Source organism: Thunnus thynnus, chromosome 20 (genome assembly GCF_963924715.1).
Source record: "Thunnus thynnus chromosome 20, fThuThy2.1, whole genome shotgun sequence".
In the NCBI taxonomy this organism is placed as follows: domain Eukaryota; kingdom Metazoa; phylum Chordata; class Actinopteri; order Scombriformes; family Scombridae; genus Thunnus; species Thunnus thynnus.
The window spans coordinates 26,165,750-26,191,024 of NC_089536.1; the positions used below are offsets into that span (position 1 = coordinate 26,165,750).

At 39.5% G+C, this 25,275-nt stretch overlaps 1 protein-coding gene across 2 annotated transcripts; it reads right to left on the reverse strand.

Moving 5' to 3' along the window:
- Window positions 1-523: 523 nt before the first annotated feature.
- bms1 (BMS1 ribosome biogenesis factor) lies at window positions 524-17,288 on the reverse strand. 2 transcript variants are annotated; one of them, XM_067575936.1, is made up of 24 exons: window positions 16,595-17,288; window positions 14,770-14,928; window positions 12,971-13,151; window positions 12,669-12,859; window positions 12,409-12,488; window positions 11,197-11,385; window positions 10,912-11,054; window positions 10,520-10,641; window positions 10,209-10,402; window positions 9,913-10,055; window positions 8,555-9,093; window positions 7,981-8,082; window positions 7,255-7,406; window positions 7,044-7,125; window positions 6,713-6,792; window positions 6,320-6,517; window positions 5,991-6,179; window positions 4,692-4,872; window positions 3,899-3,957; window positions 3,554-3,676; window positions 3,025-3,172; window positions 2,553-2,728; window positions 1,208-1,369; window positions 524-951 (listed from the first exon to the last, which is right to left on the reverse strand). In XM_067575936.1, the coding sequence occupies exons 3-24, from the start codon at window positions 13,141-13,143 to the stop codon at window positions 724-726; spliced, it is 3,654 nt and encodes a 1,217-aa protein (XP_067432037.1). In that variant the 5' UTR covers window positions 13,144-13,151; window positions 14,770-14,928; window positions 16,595-17,288; the 3' UTR covers window positions 524-723. The 2 variants fall into 2 exon arrangements, with proteins under 2 accessions (XP_067432037.1, XP_067432038.1); XM_067575937.1 differs by having other exon boundaries at window positions 6,320-6,514; window positions 16,595-17,286.
- Between the last annotated feature and the right edge of the window lie 7,987 nt (window positions 17,289-25,275).

Here is a 25,275-nt window from a genome sequence, read left to right on the forward strand (position 1 = left end):
GTGTTTTACCTTTACCACTACAGATAGTGTTTTTGTTTACTACTACAGAGAGTTTTTTTTCTCTCATTTCTGCCAATTAACAATACATTATTATAGCACTGTAACATTCTGAGCATCATATTTTGAAACATCACTACCAAATACTTAGAGGAGATTGTAAGTGTTAAGAGGTTCTGATTAGTGACATGGCATAATATCTTCATGACGTTGTGAAAACACCAACCATCAGGAGAACTGTCAGTTCTCACATGCACGTACAAAAAACAGGAATTGTGGAGACACTGATGCGTTGCAATCTGTTCACCATAGACGGGCCAAAAATTCTATGAAAACTCTTGATGCTGGAGGGGAAGGTTGAAGAAAAGAACGCTTTCAATTGATGTGATCATCTGTAAAGTTAATGACTGTCTTAATTACTGTAATTACAGAGAGAGAGAATACAGAGAATGAACTCCGTCAATGACATCTGACAGTTCCGACATAATCACTAATACTGTCAGAGGCAGCTAGAAGCTTCAAGTGGTCATTATTATTGTTTTATTAAAACAAAATCCAAAAGTCAGATAGGCTTTACAGATGATTTTCAATATCAACACATTTAGAAAAATACAATAAAAATGAACCTGGCAGAGCCATGAAATACATGCTAACAGTCCAAAGAGCAGACCCAGCGTCTCAGTCAGAGTCTACAGAGGTTTGCCTAATGAGTCCAGATACAGTGAGTTAGTCGTCCTGTGATGCCCCCTTCAGACTGGACCTCTGCTTCTTCTGGTCCATCTGGCCCATGACGCGGTACAGTTTTTTACGCGCCTCCTTCTGTCTCTTCAGCTTGGCCACCTCCTGTTTCTCCTTCTGCTGCAGGAACTCCTTGTGTTTGGCGTGTTGCGCCGTGTGAGCTTTCTTCTTCTTGTAGTTGTGAACTGTGCTCAGAGCGTGGAGCAGGGCCGCCACCTAAAGGAATGGGACAAGAAAAGCAATGCTTAGAGATAAAGCCATGTTTTACATCAAGGGGTAGTTCAAGGTCATCTTGTAGTTAAAGGAATTCACCATTCTTAAACAATGGGTCTTGTTTTCATGGTTACATTTCAGTTTCAAAAGCAAGATCTGGACGCATATTCTGTTTCTGTTGTGAGACCAGTAGAAATCAGTGTATAGTATAACACTGATGAGCTGCTGCACTGAGACTGTAGAGTGAGGTTTTGCTCACCTTCCTCTCGTGGGGCTCCCTGATCACGCTGGGCCTCTGCAGGTCTCTGGGTGTCTTTCCTTTGGGCTGCTGCTGTTTGGGTTTGCTTTTGAAGGGCAGGGCCTTCTGGAGCTCCTTGGGGATGTGGAGGGTGTTGAAGCGCCTCGGTGCCCGGACCACCGGCTGGAAGGGAAAAGGATGGACATTCAAACGTCAAGTCTGGATTTAGTTGTGTGAAATACTGATCAGTTCAAAGTCAGCTTTAGTTTTAAGGTAAAGCACATGTAGACATGCTGTACATACTCAAACACATTCACACCAACATTTATTTTAAGTCTTCCATTTTTGATTTCCTTTTGTTACTTTTCTTCAACATACAGGTTTTCATTGTTTATATGTTTGCATTATCAAGTGGGTTTTTTTTCTACAGCATTTCTACAGAGTCCCTTGGTGATATAGCAGGGGTCTGTGAAATTTCTGAAACACATATATATTACATATAATACGTATGTTTTGCTACTATAATTCTTCACTTATTAAAATGATCAATATTCAGTCAATGTGTGTCTAACATTGGTTCTTCAAGACACATTTGGATATTCCTGGTACTGAACCTTCATCTGGTCTACACCAGCAGTGTGACAAAAGCAGAAGTGTCACACTGCATGTGTTCAGCCACAATACTGATGCATACTCACTACAAAATGTAGTTATATTGTACTTACATGTTACACATACATATGACAGAAGCAAATAGACTAGACTGTAAAGCTGAAGCAAACCTTTACCATTAGATGACTGAAAAACTCAATTGAAACATCTCCTGTGGTTACATTGTGTTGTGTTGTGCCGTGGCTTTGCCAGATTTTGTGGTATTTGTTCATTTTTGCCAGTTAATAAACTGCATCTCTCTTTAACCTTCATATTATAAGTAATCCTTTACTTCTCAGACTCACTCTAAAAATAACTTATCAATTAACAAGTTGAGTCTTCTTTCCTCTCTGAGTTCATCCATTCTCATACAGCAGAAGAAGAAGGACTACTATGGGTGTATTCAACAAGCTTCATGTCTTGAATGTGGCTTTCTGTCTACAGCTACTCTTCATGTGCAAGTGGAGTCACATATTTGCAGCCAGTATACCAGTAGTTTCCCTCAGGGATCCAGTAGGTAGCACTGCTCCACACAGAGACCTCTGTGAGAAATAATGACTGAAGGGTGCTGCCAAAGATATTGTTACATTTCAACAGAATAAAGATTTTACCTCTAACATTTTCACTTGTTAAGCTTTTTTTCCACATTAAGCCCTTTAGAAAGTGCTGCGTTAGCATTTGCATTGATCCCTTCTTCTATTGTCAGACGTCCTACCTTGTACAGAGAGTCAGTTTTGGGCTTGTTGCGGATGCCCAGGTCATGTTTGAGCTGACCCAGGGTCCTCATGCCCTCCCAGCTGTCCTTCTGCCCCACAGGCAGCAGCAGAGAGGTGATGGGGTTGTAGAACTGGGGAACAGACACTGGATACCAGGAACGCAGGAACACAATATCTGCACAATACAGTCACACAGAAGAAAAGACATCAACACTAAGACACAGCTATGCAGAGGATATTTATTACTGTCTATTTAGCTGTTACACCCTTGATTACATCATGACTATAAAACAAATACAACCACAGTCAATATGACAACATAGCATTGTCCTTTAAAAAAAATGTTAGACTTTGTACTCATAAAAGACTTTTTATAAAGACTTTTTAACAATATACACAACAATAGAAAAACCCTCACAAAAATGTGGGTAAAATAAAACCACAATAACAACAAGTAAAACACAAACTCACCACTCATGAGCAGCCGGTCCTCAAACGTTGCTCTGTAAGCTCCTGGTGGTGTCGACAGCGCCTTCTTGATCTGACCTCTGACCCCTGACACTGTTCGTATGGAGGCACCTTCAAATTTAGCTACTTCCAGCATGGTGTTGAACATGCCCTGTGAACACACACACACACACACACACACACACACACACACACACACACACACACACACACACAGCGCTTCACATTAGGATCAGATTCAACACCTACAATCAAAATCCCTGCTGTCCACTGCAGCCACAAATAAATGTTGGGAAGACAGTTCATGTCAGGTATGTTGGTGATCAGTTTCAAAATATTTTATAGAATTTTTATATTTCCCAATCTGCTGTTGTTATGAAAATACTTCCACTGATAGAAAGCGGAGAGAAAAATAACAAGAAAATACTGAAGTACCAAAAAAACGGACTAAAACAATGAGCAGAAGATGAATAGTTTTACAGACATAGACGAGAGAATTAAAAGACATAAAAGTAGATCAAATCTTCTCTACCTTAATGAAGCTTGTGTTCTTAAAGATCTTGTACGGGTAACCAATGAGTTTGAGCTTCTTCACTATAGTCACTGACTTATCCAGGTCCAGGACGACTCCTGTAGCTGCAATACGGAAATTAGCCTGCAGACAGAAAACAAGGATTTAATGAGTCAGAAGCTCTATGAACAATTTATTATATAATGAACAATGCTGCCATTTTTTGTACTATGACTATCAAGAAGTTTCAAACTGGTAATAGTCTAACTTCTGTTAAAACTGAAATTTTATGAATTTATTCTCCATTACATGATTTGAAGCAACAGCGTACAGTAGAGTACAGTAACTAGAGTGAACAAGGCTTACTTTAGTTCCTGCTACTGACTGCACAGCCAGGAAGCCAGTGCCCTGTGGTGTGATGGGACCTTCAGAGAAATGAGAGAGAGGGAATAATGGTTATTATTATACACATTATTTCTGCACTGACAGAGAAAGAAGTGACTTATATAAATGTTAGGGTCACAGGTTTACATTTCTTAATAATCCCTAGTCTCTATCATTTAAAAACCGTTACAGTACATGTGTGCCTTTAAACCTGCCAATATATACAGCAATAGTACATTTGTATTGCAATTACAGCAGTGATGTGTGTCAGGCAGGTTTTAACAGCATAATCTGATTATTTGATGTGATTGTCCTCATAGCTGGGAGTAAGAATAATGGCAGTGCGATGTGAGAAGTGCTCCCATTGTGGTCTTATTATTGAAGGACATTTAAGCTCGTTAACAAAAGAGTCTGACTGATACATCAGCTATTTAAGCGTATCACACATATCAGTACATGTCAACCAATAAGTAAAAAACTGCAGAACAGAAATGCCATTATACAAACTGTCCACTAGAGAGCACTGAAATGTAGCGCTCACTATATTCTGTATCTTGGTCACCAATCTAAATGTAAGTGTAAATCTAAGTGTAACTGTATTTTCATAATCAAAAAATCTGTAAATGTACTATCATCATTGACCTGTGCGTGTAAACGTAGCCACTAAAACAAGAAAGAAAATTGCACAATCTAGTTAAGCTCCACAAAAACTGAAATGGACTTCATGACGGTACAGCAGCAGTGAACAGTGGAGCGTGCTTTCACTACGTCTTACCCCAGATGGAGGCTCCACAGTGCATGTGCTGCGGTGTGTATTTGAGCAGGCGGTGGCGTCCGTTGTGATCCTCGATGTGGTAGAGGGGGATGGTCTGGAAGCGACGCCAGCCTAAGGACAGGATGAGGGGGTCCCGAGTCTTCAGGATACGGTTATGCCAGCGATGTTTCTTCAGTCGCATCTGACACACACACACAAACAGCTTTAGATATGCGCTCACTGTTACACAGAAAAACTGAGGAAATGTTGGATTATTTCTCATGACAGAACAACAAAATATGTTTCATAATACCTGACAAGCACTGGAGCCAATAGAATTATCTCAAAATCACAAGTTAACTATCTCATTATCTATCTCATCTCTCACTATATCACCATATCAAAGTTGTTTCTTCATGATAAGCTAATTTTATTACATCATTCAAATCAGTCTCCCTCATTCAACGACAGGACGACAGCAGCAACTTAACAGCAGAGTGTATTTCAGTGATCTGCCTGATATTGTTATTACTTCTAGACATGGGCTCTAATTTTGAGAGTCAAGATGCAGACCTCCTGGGCAGGGGATGTTGTTATTGGCTCTTAAAATGTAGTAGAAGAGTCAAGACAAGCTTCCTCTGAGAGGAAACTGGAATTCCTGTCCAGGCCGTGCAGTTTTCCACAATGGTGCAAAATTTCACAAGGAATCACAATGATCTACGCAGTAACTAAATAACACTAAAGTATGCATGTTGTGAGGCCTCAGGTGTTGTTTTTGCGGTGGTGAGAAGGAGGTGACAGTGCAGCTGCTGGTCAAGATGACCTGTGTTGTTTTGCAACAGCCTAGTGATTGGGCAAGACTGAATCGAGGTCATTGTGGTGATTCTGGTGTGCATAAACCCAATTTAGGATCTGATCTGTCAGTGCCAGTAAAACCTGTGACAAACATTGTTGACTGACACTCGATTATACAAATTATACAGTATGACGATGTATTCCATCTAGCTCTGGGTTTGCCACGCAGCCACATCCTCTGCACGATTGGCACGGTGCATAAAATTAAAGCCACTGACCTGTATAACATAATCAAGCATCTTTATTATTCCTTCATTCCTCCATATCTAAAACAGTAGTTCTTCCTTCCTGGCATCTCTGTACAGTCTGAATGACAACTCCCACTAGCCTAAACTAAACACACAACACGACTGAGCAAATAAAACAGACTTAATTTAAAATCTACCCAACGGCTTACTTGTAAAAAGAGTCTAAACAGGATGTAAAACATCAACAACCTATCATTAGTGAGTGCACTGCACATACCTGCAGGTATCCTACGTTGCCTTCACTGGAGCCCAGGCCTCCGAGGATGACGGGGTAGTGTGGATCAAAGTTGGTGACAAACTCACAGGGTAGAGAGGAGATTTCTAATCTGACGTACATTCCTGGTCGGAAGCCTTCGTACTGCACTCTCGTCTCATCGTCCACATCCTCAAACTCCGCCCTGTTCAGCTGAGGACAGAAAGCAGAAAGATGCTCTAATAAAATGTTATTACAAATAAGCCAAAAACATCAGCATCTAAGTTTATTTCATAATTTTCTATATGATGAATCCTATCAATAAATGACTCCCAGCAGCTTTTGTGTGGTACCTCGGCCTGCTTCTGCATCTCCTCCTTCAGATCATCAAAGTAAGTGGCGTCTCCGTCATCGTACTCTGCATCAAAGCGCTCCTTCAGCCTGCGTTTCTTCTCAATACGCTTGTTTTTCTGGATCTCCTCATCATCCAGCCTCACCAGACTCTCTTCAGCTTCATCATCATCATCTTCATCATCATTCTCACTATTCTGCTAGGCACAAGGGAAAAAAAAAAACATCATTCAAATGGGGGAAACAAAGGGTCTTCATGAGCAATATTATCATTAATTGCAGCACCAAATGCTTGTATGCCTTTCCATCTTCTGTTGTGGTCTCTGAGCCGGGTCACCACACAGTGAGTCAGCAGATATCACTGAATTCTGCTGGTACAAGCAGACAGGACGTACCTCAGCCTGGTCCTGCTGCCCAGTTTGGCCCTTGTGGACTTGTCCTGTTTCCAGATCTTCAAAGTCACCATACAGTTCCTCTGTATAAAGCAAAACAACCAATTACACTGTTGGTTTAAGGGGTTTTTTCCGATTCAACATGACTTTACATTCCAACAGAAGCAAAACCTTTCACACCAGTACCATTCTTAACTGTATGTCACCATTTAATCCAAAGTAACTTTTATTCATCTTCAATTGAGGGTTCCAGACAGAACAGAGGAAGTGTTTTTGTTAACTGTAAGTCTACAGTCATATGTTTGCTGGGCTGAGAGACTGCTTCTCTTCTTACCGTCCTCCTTTAGCAGTGTAGCAGCATCTTGGCCCTCCTCCCACTTTCCTGTTACAAAGCAGTCCCTGATAGAGTTTAGCATCTAGTGGGGAAAAAAAAAAAAAAATCACCAATCAAGTTTCATTTCAGCATCTTTTTCTATATTTTTTCATGTCAGCAGCACATTAGGACTAATGCTCAGGTAATAGCAATGTGTTGGTAACCAGTCTACCTCCTCCAGATCCCAGTTGTGGGAGGTGTCAGGGTTGAAACGGGAGCAGTCGAGAGCGTTTGCCTGGAACTTTTTACTCTTCTGAGGGCGACTGACTCGGAACAGCCCTCCCAACTCCTCCTCGTCCTCCTCTTCCTCATCTTTCGCAACAACTGAGAATACAGGAGGCATGTTGGGATTGTCAAGAATGAAAATCTACCAAAAACACATCATGTGTTTTTATATTCATAGCATCACTGGCAGCTAATACAAAGTCTGGCTTAATACACAGCTTCAGTTTGTCTCAGGAGAAGTTTACTGTCTGCTTGCATTGATCATGAACAAAAGTAGGAATTTCTGGCACAACTTCACCTCCCTCCAAAGTGCATGGAGAAGGGAAAAAGTCTGAAGAAGTTGTGAACTGATCACAAACAAACATGCAAACAGTTTAACACACTTTCAACACACATAAACTTTGTAAATGACCCATATTGTGTCAAAAACATGAATATTTGGAACATACTAATCATTTAGATGGACAGTGTAGAAAAGGTTTATGCCGTGAGAGTGGTTTGAGAAGTTTATATGGACTAGGGGATACGATCCAAGCTGACTGCAGCTTTGATTCACATAAACTCCACCACTCTTATATCCTCAAAATGTATTTTAAAATAAACTATGTTCATTTAAAAGCAAATGGAGTCTTGTGTTGAACCTTGAAGCTTGTGTACAATCAGCATTAATTACCTAAACCGTAAACAAGTTTTCGCAGATTGGGTGCAGCTTCTTGTTGCCGTAGAAACGCTTCCGAAGCTTTCTGCTGCAAACCCTCCTTCCAGCGCAGAGCTCCTGTAGACACAAGCAGGAGGAGAATGATGTGAATGATACCTTCAGTATCACAGCATCAGAACACAGCTCTACCATATCTCTGTTTGACCTATCAAAGCTTTACATTTCCTGGTCCTGAATCACATCTGCTCAACAGGAGTCTTGTCAGAGCCTGCAAGCATCTAACCAGCTTCTTGTTAAACATGTTGCCTGAGCAGACACTTGGAACAAGAAGTAACTGCTAATAGCTACTAAAAGCTCTCAAATAAAAGGGTTTGATGTTTTACTTTCTCATTTATTTGGGGCTTTTGGACAGTTGGTTGGATAAAACAAGACGTCTCATTGGGCTGTGGGAAATTATAACATCTGAGATCTTATAGGCCGACAAAAATGAATAATAGAGAAAATATCAGCTAATATTCTGAGCTCATATTAAATGAAAACTAAATTCCAAAATAAATAAAAATAGAAAAAGATTCAACATTGTATTTACCCTGCTCTTCTTCCTCCTCTTCACTCTCACTCGCTGCAGCTGCACCATCATCCTCTTCCACAGAATCCTCTTCTGACTCTTCATCATCATCATCATCTTCTTCTTCCTCCCCTTCATCATCGCTCTCCTCTTCATCCTCCTCGGAGCAATGTCCTGAGTCTCCCGCTCTCCCAGCCTCCGCCTCTTCTTCACTCTCCTCCTCGCTCATCTCCAGGTCATCTTCGCTGTCGGCGAACACCGGCACCTCAGCGCCGGCCTCTCCCTCTCCTCTCCTCTCCTCCAGCTTCTGTTTCTTCACCGGTGGAGCGCCGCCTCTTGCGTCAGATTCAGTTCTTGCCTCTTTGATGAATGTAGAGAGGAAATCCTTGTCTTCATCCTCTTCCTGCTCCTCTTGGTCACTTTCTTCACTGTCGCCGTCCTCGTCATCACTAGAACCGCTGCCATCCTCCTCCTCCTCCTCCTCAGCAAAGACCACCTTCCTCCTCTCTCTCTGGGTATTAGGATCCCAGACAAGCTCTTCCTGAGGACCCTCATTCTCTCTAACACACCAAAAACAAGAACATTTTAGATTTTCTTCCCCTTTCTCTTTTCCCCACTTAATACTGTGTTATTAAGACACATCACATGAATGTATAAAGTGACAAATTTACAGTCTTTATCATCAACTTCTATTCAGAATTTGTATTAAGTTAGATACACAAAGAAAGATCCATATTGAAGATGTGTAAGTTTATATGCATAACCTCATCTAATATAGTTTTTCAAAAGATAAAAGCATGAGTGTGTGTTTTTTTTTTTAAATCAGTACCGAAAAGCACCACTTCCTGGCACACTCGGTACATTTACAAGCAATCGAGAAATCAAGTTACGCGGCTGATCAGAAAACAGGTTTCCATGCGCTGTAGGTGCGCTGTGGTTACTGTAAATCTAACCTGTGAATCTGGGTATATGTGCCAGATTTCTCCCTGACCTTATTTTAACTGTAATAGTGATGCAGTGACAGGAAAGATAGACAGAGCAGCTCTTCCTCACACTGAGAATGTGAAACTAACAGTCAAATGTTCAGTGGTAGAAACAAGTTCTTTTTGATTTCTAGAGGTTTCTTAAAGGGGCCTGGTAGCAATTTTTCCCATTTCTAATGAAAACTCAGACTTCTTCCAAATATCCCTCCTATCCTATTACAATGCCCCCTCCCCCTCCCCAAACCCTCTATTTTATTTAGCTTATCTATTTTTTCCCTGTTCTCCATGTCTAAGCCCCCCCCCCCCAATTTGTGCTAAACTATTAATGTCCCCAGTGAGCCTCAAATTTCTAGTTGTGTCAAAGCAGGGGAGAAGAAAAGCTGTGAGGTGTCTCACCCGCTCTGCTGGTCCATGTCTGTGGGGTTCAGGGAGGCTGAGCCGCTGAACAGAGACACCTTACTGGCAGCTATCTTGGCATCCAGAGTGGCGTGTGTGTCGATGAGAGACTGGACCAGCTCTGTGGTGGGCCGCACCTCCTCCTGTACCGGGAGAGGAACAAGACACTTCAGACCAGGCACAACTTATTTGCCACATGTATAAAACAGATGCAGTATATCGGTATGCTGATACATTATATTATTATATGAACCCACACTCAAGACTCAGAAAGTGAATTTCATAAAAACACACACCTGCTGCTGATTGACATGGTTGGCAGGAAGGTCGATGTACACAGCGTCTTTGTCGTACACAACCCCACCGACGCCGGCCATGGGTGCATAGAGCAGACGCTCCTTCTCATTCAGCGCCCTCTTCTTCTGAGCGTCTGGCAGTGGACACGGGTCCGGCAGGAAGTTCACGTCGGCCACCTGAAAGTCTCCAACACCTGTAAAGAGAAATAACACCCAATATGTTATTTTACATTTTTCTATTCCAGAGCTTTAGACAGCATGATGTGCGGTACGAAAAATGTTTTTAGGTAACTAGCACTATGCTGATATACCTGGAATGTGGACCTGGCCTTTGTTTTTCAAATATGTGCCTCGCAGGTAGCCGTAGAGTGACACAGTCCGGTCACACTTGGGGTCTGTCCTCACCCTCTCAGGGTCAGTCAAATCCTCCATACTGTTTAGATGCAGAACAGGAGGATTGAGAAGACAATGATCAGTGAGTACAAAGGTAAAGCATGCAGAATAACACTTTTAGATGGTCTTCATTTGATGTGTAGAAGCTGGACGAACCAGTTCAGCTCAGGTCTTCATACAGCGAAATAGAAAAGACGCTACAGCTAAATGTGAAGACGTGTCACTCCACATCTATCTACATGAATCTACAGTTCACAAAGCAAAGTAAATAAATGTGACGTGTTCCATGTGGTGTCAGGTTATCACTCACCGGTCAGCCAGTACATAAGGATGGGAGGTCTGCCACACCAGAGGACGAAACTTCATGACGGAGATGAAGCGGCCGAGGTTCTTCACTTCCTGAGTCTGATACTCCCCGTACACCATCCCAGACAGATAGAAGAGCTTGGCCCCCTGCAGGTTTCACACACAACATACACTCAGTTCTAACATCAACCTCAACAGTCACAGTAACCTGTGGACAGGCCAGGTCTCCTTCATAAGTCAGACTTTATGTGTTTGGTCCAATGAAGCAGAATGTGACAGTGTTGTGTACCTGGTAGACTTCAGTCCAGAAGCGATGTTTGAGGTTCTTCTTGGTCTTCCTCAGTGTCTTGTTGTTCTTGAATGAATCCAGGTGAGTCAGCACACCCATGATACGAGGGAAGCCGTGTACCTGACAGATGTTGAGGAACTCAAAAGTCTCCATCTCGAAGCCAAAGCTGGCATCGATCAACATCAAAACCTGCAGGGAAAAAATACATGATGCATTTTATCTATGAAGTCTATTAAAGATACTGCAACTTCCTTCATACACATAAAAACAAACAGAAGAGAATTACAAACTTTAACACAACAGTAAAGCTGGGAAATATAGTTGATATCAATATCAATATATTTATCACTTCTTATTTATCTATATAAAATTGTTTTCCAGTATTGACATGGATAATACTGCAAATGTGTCCAAGACAAGACCATGTGTAAAACTTTGATAACTAATTTAGTCAATATTCAATAACAATTAGTTTAGAGTCATTAAGAAGAAAACAGAAGATGAATCTAATATGCTCCCACTGGAAGTTATTAAAGATATCCTCACTGCTGACTCAGCCCAGCCTGATACACTAGCTGTATAATAACAATGTGCCTTTCTCTGTATTCACATTAAAGTGGGAAGACAAAGCTCTTTCTCTGTGTGTACCACTCTATTCCCAAGTCATATGCAAGATCTGTAACCAATTATGAACTGTTCTGTTCTGATTACCAGACAATACTTTAGCAAAGACCTACAAGCTACAATATGAATACAGTGTTAACAGTAATTACATCCTGGAAGCTGAATCTGAAGGATATTTTTCTTAAACATTTTTAGTTTGGTTCCAATGTAATTGATAATCTAATGATTATTGTACAGACTCTCCAATATGTTCCATCCACCCCATTTACATATATGAGGGGGACAGAATAATTGATACACCTCTCAATAAGATGCAGTTCAGAACAACACCACCTCAATGATAAACGTATAGTAAATCAACACCTGTGTGACAGTGTGACAGTGTTCTATGGATTCTAGACTATAATCAGACTTTCTCCTCTTAGTTACACGTGTGAGGCTTCTAAAGCACAACTCTCTCCCAGAGATTATTTGGTTATAAAATCTCAGCAAACAGTAAAGCTGACTATATGCACACAAAAATACATCTTATTTAAATGAAACCATTTATACATGTATCAAATGTGCATGTCTACACTCCACACTTACCAGGTCAGCTACTTTTGCGAGGTCAATCATTGTATTTATGTCATTGGTACACTCCATGAAAGTGAGGCGGCGCTTCTTGCCTGAAAGATTTAAAAAAAAAAAAAAAAAAAAAAATGATGATGAAAAAATGAAAACTTAATGAACAAAAGAGGAAGTGACACTAACATTAACAGAAATAAATCTTGATGTCCTGATAGAAGTGGACCCTTCACATCTATTACATAACAGAAATCCTCCAAACAGGAAACATCCAGACCTACCAGAGACGATGGTTACAGGTCCACATATGTCCCCCAGCTTTTGTCGGGTGAAGTTTTTGATCAGGCAACGGATCAGGGTGCTTTTCCCAACCTTGGGGGGCCCAACGACTACAATCACAACTGGAGGGGGTTCCAGGGGAGTCCGGTCTACCAGGGGGATGTGGTGTTTTTTGGCCTTTATATCCTGAGCCCTGCAGACAAATACACACAGAGAGTAGTTTCATACAGTTTCTTGGTTTACTCGTTTTAGGACTACACAGGAATTGACCTCAATTGTTATGACAGAGCCAATTATTGCTGACCTGTGGAAGGTCTTGGCCATGCGCACAGCGGACTGAACCGCGAATGCTTTGGGATTGCGTTTGCGATCATCCTCTTCTGTGGAGCCTCCCTGTTTCCTCAGCTTCTTCCTCTCTGCCTTTGGCCCGCTGTGCTTCTGCTGATGTCGCTTCTGTTCCTTAACTTTCCCGTCCATCCTGCACACTGCAGCACAAACACACATTAACCGTCATGTACCAGCAGGTTTCAAGGAGAAATAAATAACTACACTTTTAAATACATACAGGAACAAATACTGTATATACATTTAGATAATATATGGTCATACTGCCAAACTCTATTATAAACTTACAATCCTGCTTTGGGAAAATTGCCTTGTTTGTGTTGAAGGGCATCAAAGCTTTAAAACATTACTGGTGTGTTTACCAGATCATTTTTGAATGCATACTACACATATTTAGAATTTGGGATGTATTTTTCCTCCTGTTCCAAGAATATTGATTTCATTTTCGTGTGGTATGAAAATTACTTAGCAGACCCATAAAATGTTCTTGAACTGTAACCCATCACATAAGTCACACATCAAGACTACTTTTATTCTGGTCAATGTTACATTATCATTGTCAGTAATGCAGTTATATTTCAGATTGATTTGTCAGCGCTCACTGCTTTACCTAGTGATGATAATGTCACTTTGCAGAGCTGATGTTCAATGTGATGAATTACAGTTTAAGGAAGTGTTAAGAGTGCTAATATGTACATATTATTCAATCAGTAATGAAAAGAAGCCTATGGATATTTGGAATGGTAGAAAATTCAAATTGGTAAGATCATGGTTTAAAAAGGGTTAGCTGTAATGTAAATTAAAGATGATTGATAGTAAATAGGCTGAAAACAAAAATAAGTATTGTCCATTAAGTTGTTTTTTTGGATCAAGACAGGATTTTATGGCCTAAAGACGACACATGAAGGATATGGGATGTATACTGTGATTAGAGCTGCAACAATTAATCGATTAACAACAACGAACAACCTGCAAACTGCAACACATTCTGATCTGATGGCTACTGAGCATCTCCACAGGAGCAACTGTTGCTTTATTACTTTCAAAAACAATGTGGATGCTAATCAATTAATTGACAAGTTGCCAACTATTAATTACCAACATTGTTGATAATCAATTAATCATTTTGAGTCTTTTTTTAAGAAAAAAAATCTCTGATATCAGCTTCTTAAATATCAATATATTCTGGGTTTTTTTCCCTCTGTGACAATAAACTGAATATGTTTATGTTATGGACAAAACACACATTTAATGACGTCACTTTGGGGTTTGAAAAACACTGATCGACATTTTTCACATTTTTCTGTCATTTTGCAGCCCAAACAACTAATCGATTAACTGACAAAATAATCGACAGATGAATTGATAATTACAATAATCGTTAGTTGCAGCTCTAATGGATACTGTATTACGCAGTTTATCACAATGACACAATTCTGCCTCTTTAACTTTTCCACACTTCATTTTTCAATATAAAACACTATTGTCTTTGAAAGACAGTGATCCACCAGTGACAACATGCACGAGCCTCTTTATTGAGGGCTTATATACAGTCTGTGGGTTAAACACATGAAGCAGAGTAAAATGTGTTCATGCGCACCACAACATCTCTGCTAACATTGTACAGCTACATCACTCTGTTATCTCTCATGTTTCCAGTGTGAGCAGAGAGCAGAAGCTGCTCTGTCAGCAGGACCTGAAGACACAGTTCCTCACATCACTTTATGTTCACACAAACACAAACGTTTAGTCGCATACCTGAAGAAAACGCTGCAGCAGCCGCTTCTCACATGTGTACACTACCCCCGGCCCGGAAGTGCAAGGAAGCGTCACTTCGTATTGAAGCGAGCGGAAACAAAAGTCCCGCACAGTGGTTCCTACACGCTACCAGATTTTTCCAACGGCGCCCCCTGCAGACTGCCGGTCACACGCGCAAAAATACACACACACACACACACACACACACACACACACACACACACACACACACACGTAAAATAAATGATAAATAAATGATAACAGAAAGGGAAGGCTTTGCCCTTCTCAATTTATTCTCATAACATGATGTATGACATAAGACATAATAGTTGTTTTGGATGTTTATCACCCTAAGCAGGTTGGATGGATAACCACAACTACCATCATAGAGTTTGTCAGCCTGTTAGTGTGCATGATGTATACATTTGGATGTGTTTTGCATTGTTTAAAACACTCTGACCTGACAAAGACTTCGTTGGATCGAAACATTGTCATCATTCTACTTTTGTGGCTTGGAGTGAGTGTGCAGATGTTACCTTTTTTCACTGACATGAGACATACGACACTTTATTGTCATGGTATGCAATACAACAAAATTTTGTGAGGCAACCGTCAGAAAATAGCAGCGGTAAGAACACTAAGAGAATGAATAAAAATAGAAAAAAGGACATAGTACAATCTAAAAATTTAGCTTAAAATATACATACATAAAATATGTATTGGACATTCCTACAATGAGGCAGTCTATAGACATATGTATAGCTTACGGAAGGTGTGATAAGATGTGCAGGGCTGACTTTAAAGTAATTAGTCCTTAGCATCCCTTGAAAACTTAGCTTCAATTTGTGAGTTTTTCTCTATAACATTATTCTTAAGTAAGTTAAGTTAAGTAAAGCATCAGTTTAAGTAAAAAAAAACCCAAAAAACCATAACATCTTTAGGTATTATTCATTAAAAGTTTAACTTTAAACTGTCATCAGATTCTAAATCCCATTGCTGCAGGGAACTAGGTGACATCACTTTTTTTACTCACTATGTAACCCCCTTTTTCAAACCAGTGAAAAGAGAACAGAGAAAAATAGAAATACTAAAATCTCTCATTTGTAATTGCCAAAAGTCTTCTAACTTTGGCAGAAATTGTTTGTGTGTGTGTACGTAGGATCAAATTACTCATAGTAAGAAGCTCATCGAAGAGATATGTTTTCAGGGCTTTAATTGCTATTTTACCCACCAATATTATCCACATAAGATCTGGACTGTCTGAACTCACTGTTAAACAAGTGATTGGTGTTTGATGAATTTAATGAATCAGAGGGCTGCAAAGTGTCAACTTTCAGTGTAACTTTATCTTTAACCCTACAAAGACAAGTGTACACAGCAGCTCATCACTCAGGTCAAAAAATACACACATTAAATAGGATGGATAGGATAATAAAAAAAAGCTGAAAAAAACAAAGGCTAAGCTATAGGCCTAAAAGATATGAATTCTCGAAATAAAAACATAAAAAAAACAAAAACGTAAAAAATTGATATCTCAAATATACACAGCGCTGTACAAATGCATAAAGTGACCTATGAAGAATAGCAGAGGGGAAGAACTTTTACAGACAGGTAGATCACAGAGACTTGCTTTAGTAAAGAATCTACTTTGGAGGGAAACTGGGAGACACTATTTTTCCAAATAACCAGCAGAGAGCAGCAATGCCATGTATTTTATTGCTTTATCAAAATGAAAGGTGAAGGATGAGGTTGGATAGTTTACTGTAATACATTGAAGATGACATTCTTGTAATTAAACATACAATCACAGATCAGTTTGGAGTACCTTGCAGAAAGATGTTAAAACACTCTTGTCCTACACTCTTGTTCCTGTCAAAGGAAGCTGCACTTGCTGTTTGGCCTTTTGGACCAGAAGAGGACAAGAACAGATGAAAACAGAAGAGGGATAAAAGAGAAAATGGAAAGTTAAAAAGAAAAGGAACGAGATGTAAAAAGAAGGAAAAATGGACAAAAGGGAAAGAGACACAAACAAGGTTGAAAAGTTGTGTTGAAACGTCTTGTGTGAGTGTTTGATGTCTGGTTGGCAGGCCTTCACAGGGACTGGGGGACAGAGCAAAGGTGACACATCTGGCAAGCTATGCTGTTTCCTCAAAGCTTCAAATCTGGTGTTTCTACTTCTTCACTTCTGCATTACATGTTGGCTTTTAAACTGTTCTTCAGGTTTAATCTTTTTTTTTTCAAATAGAAAATTTTAAACTATAATATTCTGGAAAAGTAGGTAGAAACCCAGCATCACTCTGCATTACACACCAATCGTTGCAATATACAGATGGGTGACAAATTAAAGAAAACCCCGGCAAAGGTCTGAATGCTTGACCCCTACAGTGAGGGGATCTGGTGGCTCTGTTATGCTTTGGGGGGCATTTTGCTGGCATGGTTTGGGTCCACTTGTACAGTGATATATTATTATCCCATATATACAACCTCTGGATATATGGAGATATATATTTATAAAATCTATGAAATACCCATAGTGAAATATGTATATGTACATATATAAGACATATCTATATGATGAATTTTATATGGTATTATATGTTGCAAACATATATGTCACAATATGTATATAATGTATATATGCACATTTATTAGAACAACATATATACATTTTGTATGCTTGTATTTGTTTTTCTTATTCATTTTAAACATACATGTCTATCTTTTATATTTACATATATAATATAAACATGTACTGTACAGGCTTTGGGGTGGATATATGTACATAACCTATATGTCTACAATACAACCATATATTATATATATGTTCATATGCATAAACAACTAACACAGGAGATTTTTATAGGTCTATGATAAATAAATGCATAAAAATAGTACATATTGGGGATTTCATTTATGGTTCCATAGGTATGTTTAACATACCTAAGGAACATGTGTTTCTTTCATATGTACATATCTTGAGGAAAACATACATTGAGTAAGTCTGTGAAATATATATGTATAATAAATTTTATACACATTTCTCTGGAATTAGGCAGGACTGCACCTAAGCGGGGTCTGAAAAGTGAATCCAATACGGAAGTGCCTTAAACCTGCATTCTTTCTAATGGCCAGCAGGGGAGTACTCCACTGGCTGCAAAAAGAAATCCAATTGTATGGAAGTCTCTGAGAAAATGACTTGATTTCTCACTTGATTGATCACCTCAGTAAACACTTTCCTAATGAGTTTATGGTCTCAATCGCTAGTAACAAGTCTTCAATGCATCATAATGTTCATTATGTAAATTATGGCCCCATTTAGAGTGAAACAGATGATAAAGCAACATATGCTTTAGGATGTGGCTATGTTGTGACTGACAAGTCACTACCACGGTGTTGATTACTTAATGTAACCATGGCGTAACACCAGATTCACAGAGTATAGGCATAGCTGCTGCTATTTCACAGTGTGTTTTCAGTTCATGAAAGTTAACTAACATTTTTGTTGCCTAAAAAGTCTTGTTCAGCATTTGGTTGTACTAAAAGACCCTCTAAGGAGTCGGATGTTGAGTTTTTCCAGTGAATACATTTTATTTTAATGGTTTAATGGCGTTTCAAGTGCCCCTTGCCCCTTGCAACAGAGTTACAAGGGGTAGTGGTTGAAATATTCCTCTATGAAATGGGATAACCCTTCAAGACCTGGAAACGTCATCAGTAGTCTGTAGGCATTGTAAACAGAGTTTGCCTACAGAGTTGGGCTATAGGCATCTTTTTACAGCTGTCAGCAGCAAATCGGAAAATTGTAAGAAGAAGAATGCTGGGAATGCTGGTGAATCAGATTGAGGTATGTATGAAAGACCGCAAACAAGTTTTGTTGTAGTTAGCCAAACATTAGCTACACAACATGCTAGCAAGCTAATATAGTGGTAACTAACGTAAATGTTGGGTCATCCCGTTTGTGATACACACGTAATGTCAACAAATGACCGTTTACTTCATTGATTTGTATGTTGATTGTGTGATTATATGTGTGCAGGTCTGATAGGACAGAATACCATACACATGCATTGTATGTAGCTACTAACGTGTTTATGCCATATGCCTTTGGTTTGGGGGATGTGGAAATACCACATTTCCTGCAATTTCACCAAATAAAACTCCTTCCAATTCACACTAAATAAATGATGTGAACTTTTTTCTTTTTCCAGACTGGTCATCCAATGTCATACTACAAGCTGAATCACAACATGCCCATCCTGCGTTTGTGGTTTAATGTGGAGGCTGAAACTGAGGCAGGACTTTTCTGGGTAGACGACTGGTGGTTGATTTGAATTGCAGAGATATGTGAACTTGGCAAACTTGTTTTTTTCTGTTGTCATTTTCTGCCGTAACTGTAATGTTTGAAGACATATAGTTGAACACGGTGGTCAGACCTATCTGATGTTTCTGCTGGCTTTATTTTATGTACTGTTTTGCTTTGCTAGTGTCTTTCGGCTTTTTTTTTGGGGGGGGGGGGGTAACTCTTCACCGTTACCTCCATCAGCTGTCCGGTGCTATGGCGCTACTAGCTTAAAAATGTCTTTGGAGTTCGCGGACATAGTAGCTAAATCTGTCCATGCAAACTAATTTTTTGCAGCAGATATCTTAGTTACAATGAGATTGAGCTAGCAGAGCAGTTTTGTGTTTATATGTGAGGTATTTATTCAGTTTGGGAAATGCCGTGATCTCCAGAAAGCATTAGTTTAACTAGGTTTTATTACATAGGGTTCTACTGCCATGAGTGATTGTTTTCCAGGTATTAGTCATAACCCATGTATTTCCATGGAAACGGAGATAACACAAGCAAAAAGTTTTTTATTTTTAGGGCAAACTGCCTCACAATATGAATAAATTTTGTTATATCTTTTTTGTTTATATTATTTTATTGTTGGTAAATGTATATATAAAAATTTCAGTGATGCTTATGGAACTCAGCGCAAGCATCTCGTACTGCATCACTGTCGTGCCAAAAATGATGGTAAAGCACACCCTCTCATGCAATATTGCTTAAGTGTGCCATCCTTGATAGATCACAAAGGATGTCCTTAGTGTAACATCACAAATGATGTCCTCAATGAGCCGCCTTGAAATTTCATGACTTTGTTACATCACAAATGATGTCCTCAATGAGCCGCCCTGACATTTCATGGCTTTGTTACATCACAAAGGATGTCCTCAGTGTCACATTACAAATGATGTCCTCAGTGTAACATCACAAATGATGTCCTTAATGAGCCACCGTGAAATTGCATGACTTTGTTACATCACAAACGCTGTCCTCAGTGTCACATCACCAATGCTGTCCTCAGTGTCACATCACAAATGATGTCCTCAATTAGCAGCTTTGAAATTTCATGGCTTTGATACATTACAAAGGATGTCCTCAGTGTTACATCACACATGATGTCCTCAATGAGCCACCGTGAAATTGCATGACTTTGTTACATCACAAACGCTGTCCTCAGTGTAACATCACAAACGCTGTCCTCAGTGTGACATCACAAATGATGTCCTCAGTGTCACATCACAAAGGATGTCCTCAATGAGCCAGCGTGAAATTGCATGACTTTGTTACATCACAAACGCTGTCCTCAGTGTTACATCACCAATGATGTCCTCCATGAGCAGCTTTGAAATTTCATGGCTTTGTTACATCACAAAGGATGTCCTCAATGTAACATCACAAACGCTGTCCTCAGTGTCACATCACAAATTATGTCCTCAGTTTAACATCAGAAATTATCTTCTCAGTGAGCAGATGTGAAATTTCATGGCTTTGATACATCACAAATGATGTCCTCAGTGTCACATAACAAATGATGTCCTCAGTGTAACATCACAAATGATGTCCTCAATGAGCCACCGTGAAATTGCATGACTTTGTTACATCACAAACGCTGTCCTCAGTGTTACTTCACCAATGATGTCCTCCATGAGCAGCAATGAACTTTCATGGTTTTGTCATCTCAGAAAGGATGTCCTCAGTGTAACATGACAAAAGATGTCCTGAGTGAGCAGATGTCAAATTTCACGGCTTTGTTATATCACAAAGGATGTCCTCAGTGTAATATCACAAAGGATGTCCTCAGTGTCACATCATAAACGCTGTCCTCAGTGTTACATCACAAATTATATTCTCAGTGAGCAGATGTGAAATTTCATGGCTTTGATACATCACAAATGATGTCCTAATTGTAACATCACAAAATGATGTCCTCAATGAGCCACCGTGAAATTGCATGACTTTGTTACATCACAAAAGATGTCCTCAATGTAATATCACAAATGATGTCCTCAGTGTCAAATCACAAATTATGTCCTCAGTTTAACATCAGAAATTATCTTCTCAGTGAGCAGATGTGAAATTTCATGGCTTTGATATATCACAAATGATGTCCTAAGTGTAACATCACAAATTATGTCCTCAATGAGCAGCTTTGAAATTGCATGACTTTGTTACATCACAAACGCTGTCCTCAGTGTTACATCACCAATGATGTCCTCCATGAGCAGCAATGAAATGTCATGGTTTTGTCATCTCACAAAGGATGTCCTCAGTGTAACATTACAAAAGATGTCCTGAGTGAGTAGATGTGAAATTTCACGGCTTTGATACATCACAAAGGATGCCCTTAGTGTAACATCACAAATGATGTCCTCAGTGTTACATCACAAATGATGTTCACAGTCAGCAGATGTGAAATTTCATGGCTTTGATACATCACAAAGGATGCCCTTAGTGTAACATCACAAATGATGTCCTCAATGAGCCACCGTGAAATTGCATGACTTTGTTACATCACAAAAGATGTCCTCAGTGTAATATCACAAATGATGTCCTCAGTGTCACATCACAAATGATGTTCTCAGTGAGCAGATGTGAAATTTCATGGCTTTGATATATCACAAATGATGTCCTAAGTGTAACATCACAAATTATGTCCTGAATGAGCCACCCTGACATTTCATGGCTTTGTTACATCACAAAGGATGTCCTTAGTGTAACATCACAAATCACAAAGGATTTCCTCAGTGTCACATCACAAATGCTGTCCTCAGTGTTACATCACAAATGATGTCGTCAATAAGCAGCTTTGAAATTTCATGGCTTTGATACATCACAAAGGATGTCCTTAGTGTAACATCACAAATGATGTCCTCAATGAGCCGCCTTGATATTTCATGGCTTTGTTACATCACAAAGGATGTCCTCAGTGTTACATCACAAATGATGTCCTCAATGAGCCACCGTGAAATTGCATGACTTTGTTACATCACAAACGCTGTCCTCAGTGTTACATCACCAATGATGTCCTCCATGAGCAGCAATGAAATTTCATGGTTTTGTCATCTCACAAAGGATGTCCTCAGTTTAACATTGCAAATGATGTCCTCCATGAGCAGCTTTGAAATTTCATGACTTTGTTACATCACAAACGCTGTCCTCAGTGTAACATCACAAATGATGTCCTCAATGAGCAGCTTTGAAATTTCATGGCTTTGTTACATCACAAAGGATGTCCTCAATGTAACATCACAAACGCTGTCCTTAGTGTCACATCACAAATTATGTCCTCAGTGTAACATCAGAAATGATCTTCTCAGTGAGCAGATGTGAAATTTCATGGATTTGATACATCACAAAGGATGTCCTCAGTGTCACATCACAAATGATGTCCTCAGTGTAACATCACAAATGATGTCCTCAATTAGTCACCGTGAAATTGCATGACTTTGTTACATCACAAACGCTGTCCTCAGTGTTACATCACCAATGATGTCCTCCATGAGCAGCAATGAAATTTCATGGTTTTGTCATCTCACAAAGGATGTCCTCAGTTTAACATTACAAAAGATGTCCTGAGTGAGTAGATGTGAAATTTCACAGCTTTGTTACATCACAAATGTTGTTCTCGGTGTTACATCACAAATGATGTCCTCAATAAGCAGCTTTGAAATTTCATGGCTTTGTTACATCACAAATTATGTCCTCAGTTTTACATCACAAATGATGTCCTCAATAAGCAGCTTTGAAATTTCATGGCTTTGATGCATCACAAAGGATGTCCTCAGTGTCACATCACAAATTATGTCCTGAATGAGCCGCCCTGACAATTCATAGCTTTGATGCATCACAAAGGATGTCCTCAGTGTCACATCACCAATGCTGTCCTCAGTGTAACATCACAAATGATGTCCTCAATAAGCAGCTTTGAAATTTCATGGCTTTGATGCATCACAAAGGATGTCCTCAGTGTCACATCACAAATTATGTCCTGAATGAGCCGCCCTGACAATTCATAGCTTTGTTACATCACAAAGGATGTCCCCATTGTCACATCACAAATGATGTCCTCAATGAGCAGCTTTCAAATTTCATGGCTTTGTTACATCACAAACGATTTCCTCAGTGTCACATCACAAATGATGTCCTCAGTGTAACATCACAAATGATGTCCTCCATGAGCAACAATGAAATTTCATGGTTTTGTCAACTCACAAAGGATGTCCTCAGTGTAACATTACAAAAGATGTCCTGAGTGAGTAGATGTGAAATTTCACGGCTTTGTTACATCAGAAAGGATGTCCTCAGTGTAATATCACAAATGATGTCCTCAGTGTAACATCACAAACGCTGTCCTCAGTGTCACATCACAAATGATGTTCACAGAGAGCAGATGTGAAATTTCATGGCTTTGATACATCACGAAGGATGTCCTTAGTGTAACATCACAAATGATGTCCTCAATGAGCTGCCTTGATATTTCATGGCTTTGTTACATCACAAACGCTGTCCTCAGTGTTACATCACAAATTATATTGTCAGTGAGCAGATGTGAAATTTCATGGCTTTGATACATCACAAATAATGTCCTAAGTGTAACATCACAAATGATGTCCTCAATGAGCCACCGTGAAATTGCATGACTTTGTTACATCACAAAAGATGTCCTCAGTGTAATTTCACAAATGATGTCCTCAGTGTCACATCACAAATGATGTTCTCAGTGAGCAGATGTGAAATTTCATGGCTTTGATATATCACAAATGATGTCCTAAGTGTAACATCACAAATTATGTCCTGAATGAGCCACCCTGACATTTCATGGCTTTGTTACATCACAAAGGATGTCCTCAGTGTCACATCACAAATGATGTTCTCAGTGAGCAGATGTTAAATTTCATGGCATTGATACATCACAAAGGATGTCCTTAGTGTAACATCACAAATCACAAAGGATTTCCTCAGTGTCACATCACAAATGCTGTCCTCAGTGTTACATCACAAATGATGTCGTCAATAAGCAGCTTTGAAATTTCATGGCTTTGATACATCACAAAGGATGTCCTTAGTGTAACATCACAAATGATGTCCTCAATGAGCCGCCTTGATATTTCATGGCGTTGTTACATCACAAAGGATGTCCTCAGTGTTACATCACAAATGATGTCCTCAATGAGCCACCGTGAAATTGCATGACTTTGTTACATCACAAATGCTGTCCTCAGTGTTACATCACCAATGATGTCCTCCATGAGCAGCAATGAAATTTCATGGTTTTGTCATCTCACAAAGGATGTCCTCAGTTTAACATTGCAAATGATGTCCTCCATGAGCAGCTTTGAAATTTCATGACTTTGTTACATCACAAACGCTGTCCTCAGTGTAACATCACAAATGATGTCCTCAGTGTAACATCACAAATGATGTCCTCAATGAGCAGCTTTGAAATTTCATGGCTTTGTTACATCACAAAGGATGTCCTCAATGTAACATCACAAACGCTGTCCTTACTGTCACATCACAAATTATGTCCTCAGTGTAACATCAGAAATGATCTTCTCAGTGAGCAGATGTGAAATTTCATGGATTTGATACATCCATACATCCATGGAAACGGAGATAACACAAGCAAAAAGTTTTTTATTTTTAGGGCAAACTGCCTCACAATATGAATAAATTTTGTTATATCTTTTTTGTTTATATTATTTTATTGTTGGTAAATGTATATATAAAAATTTCAGTGATGCTTATGGAACTCAGCGCAAGCGTCTCGTACTGCATCACTGTCGTTCCAAAAATGATGGTAAAGCACACCCTCTCATGCAATATTGCTTAAGTGTGCCATCCTTGATAGATCACAAAGGATGTCCTCAGTGTAACATCACAAATGATGTCCTCAATGAGTCACCGTGAAATTGCATGACTTTGTTACATCACAAACGCTGTCCTCAGTGTTACATCACCAATGATGTCCTCCATGAGCAGCAATGAAATTTCATGGGTTTGTCATCTCACAAAGTATGTCCTCAGTTTAACATTACAAAAGATGTCCTGAGTGAGTAGATGTGAAATTTCACAGCTTTGTTACATCACAAATGTTGTTCTCAGTGTTACATCACAAATGATGTCCTCAATAAGCAGCTTTGAAATTTCATGGCTTTGATGCATCACAAAGGATGTCCTCA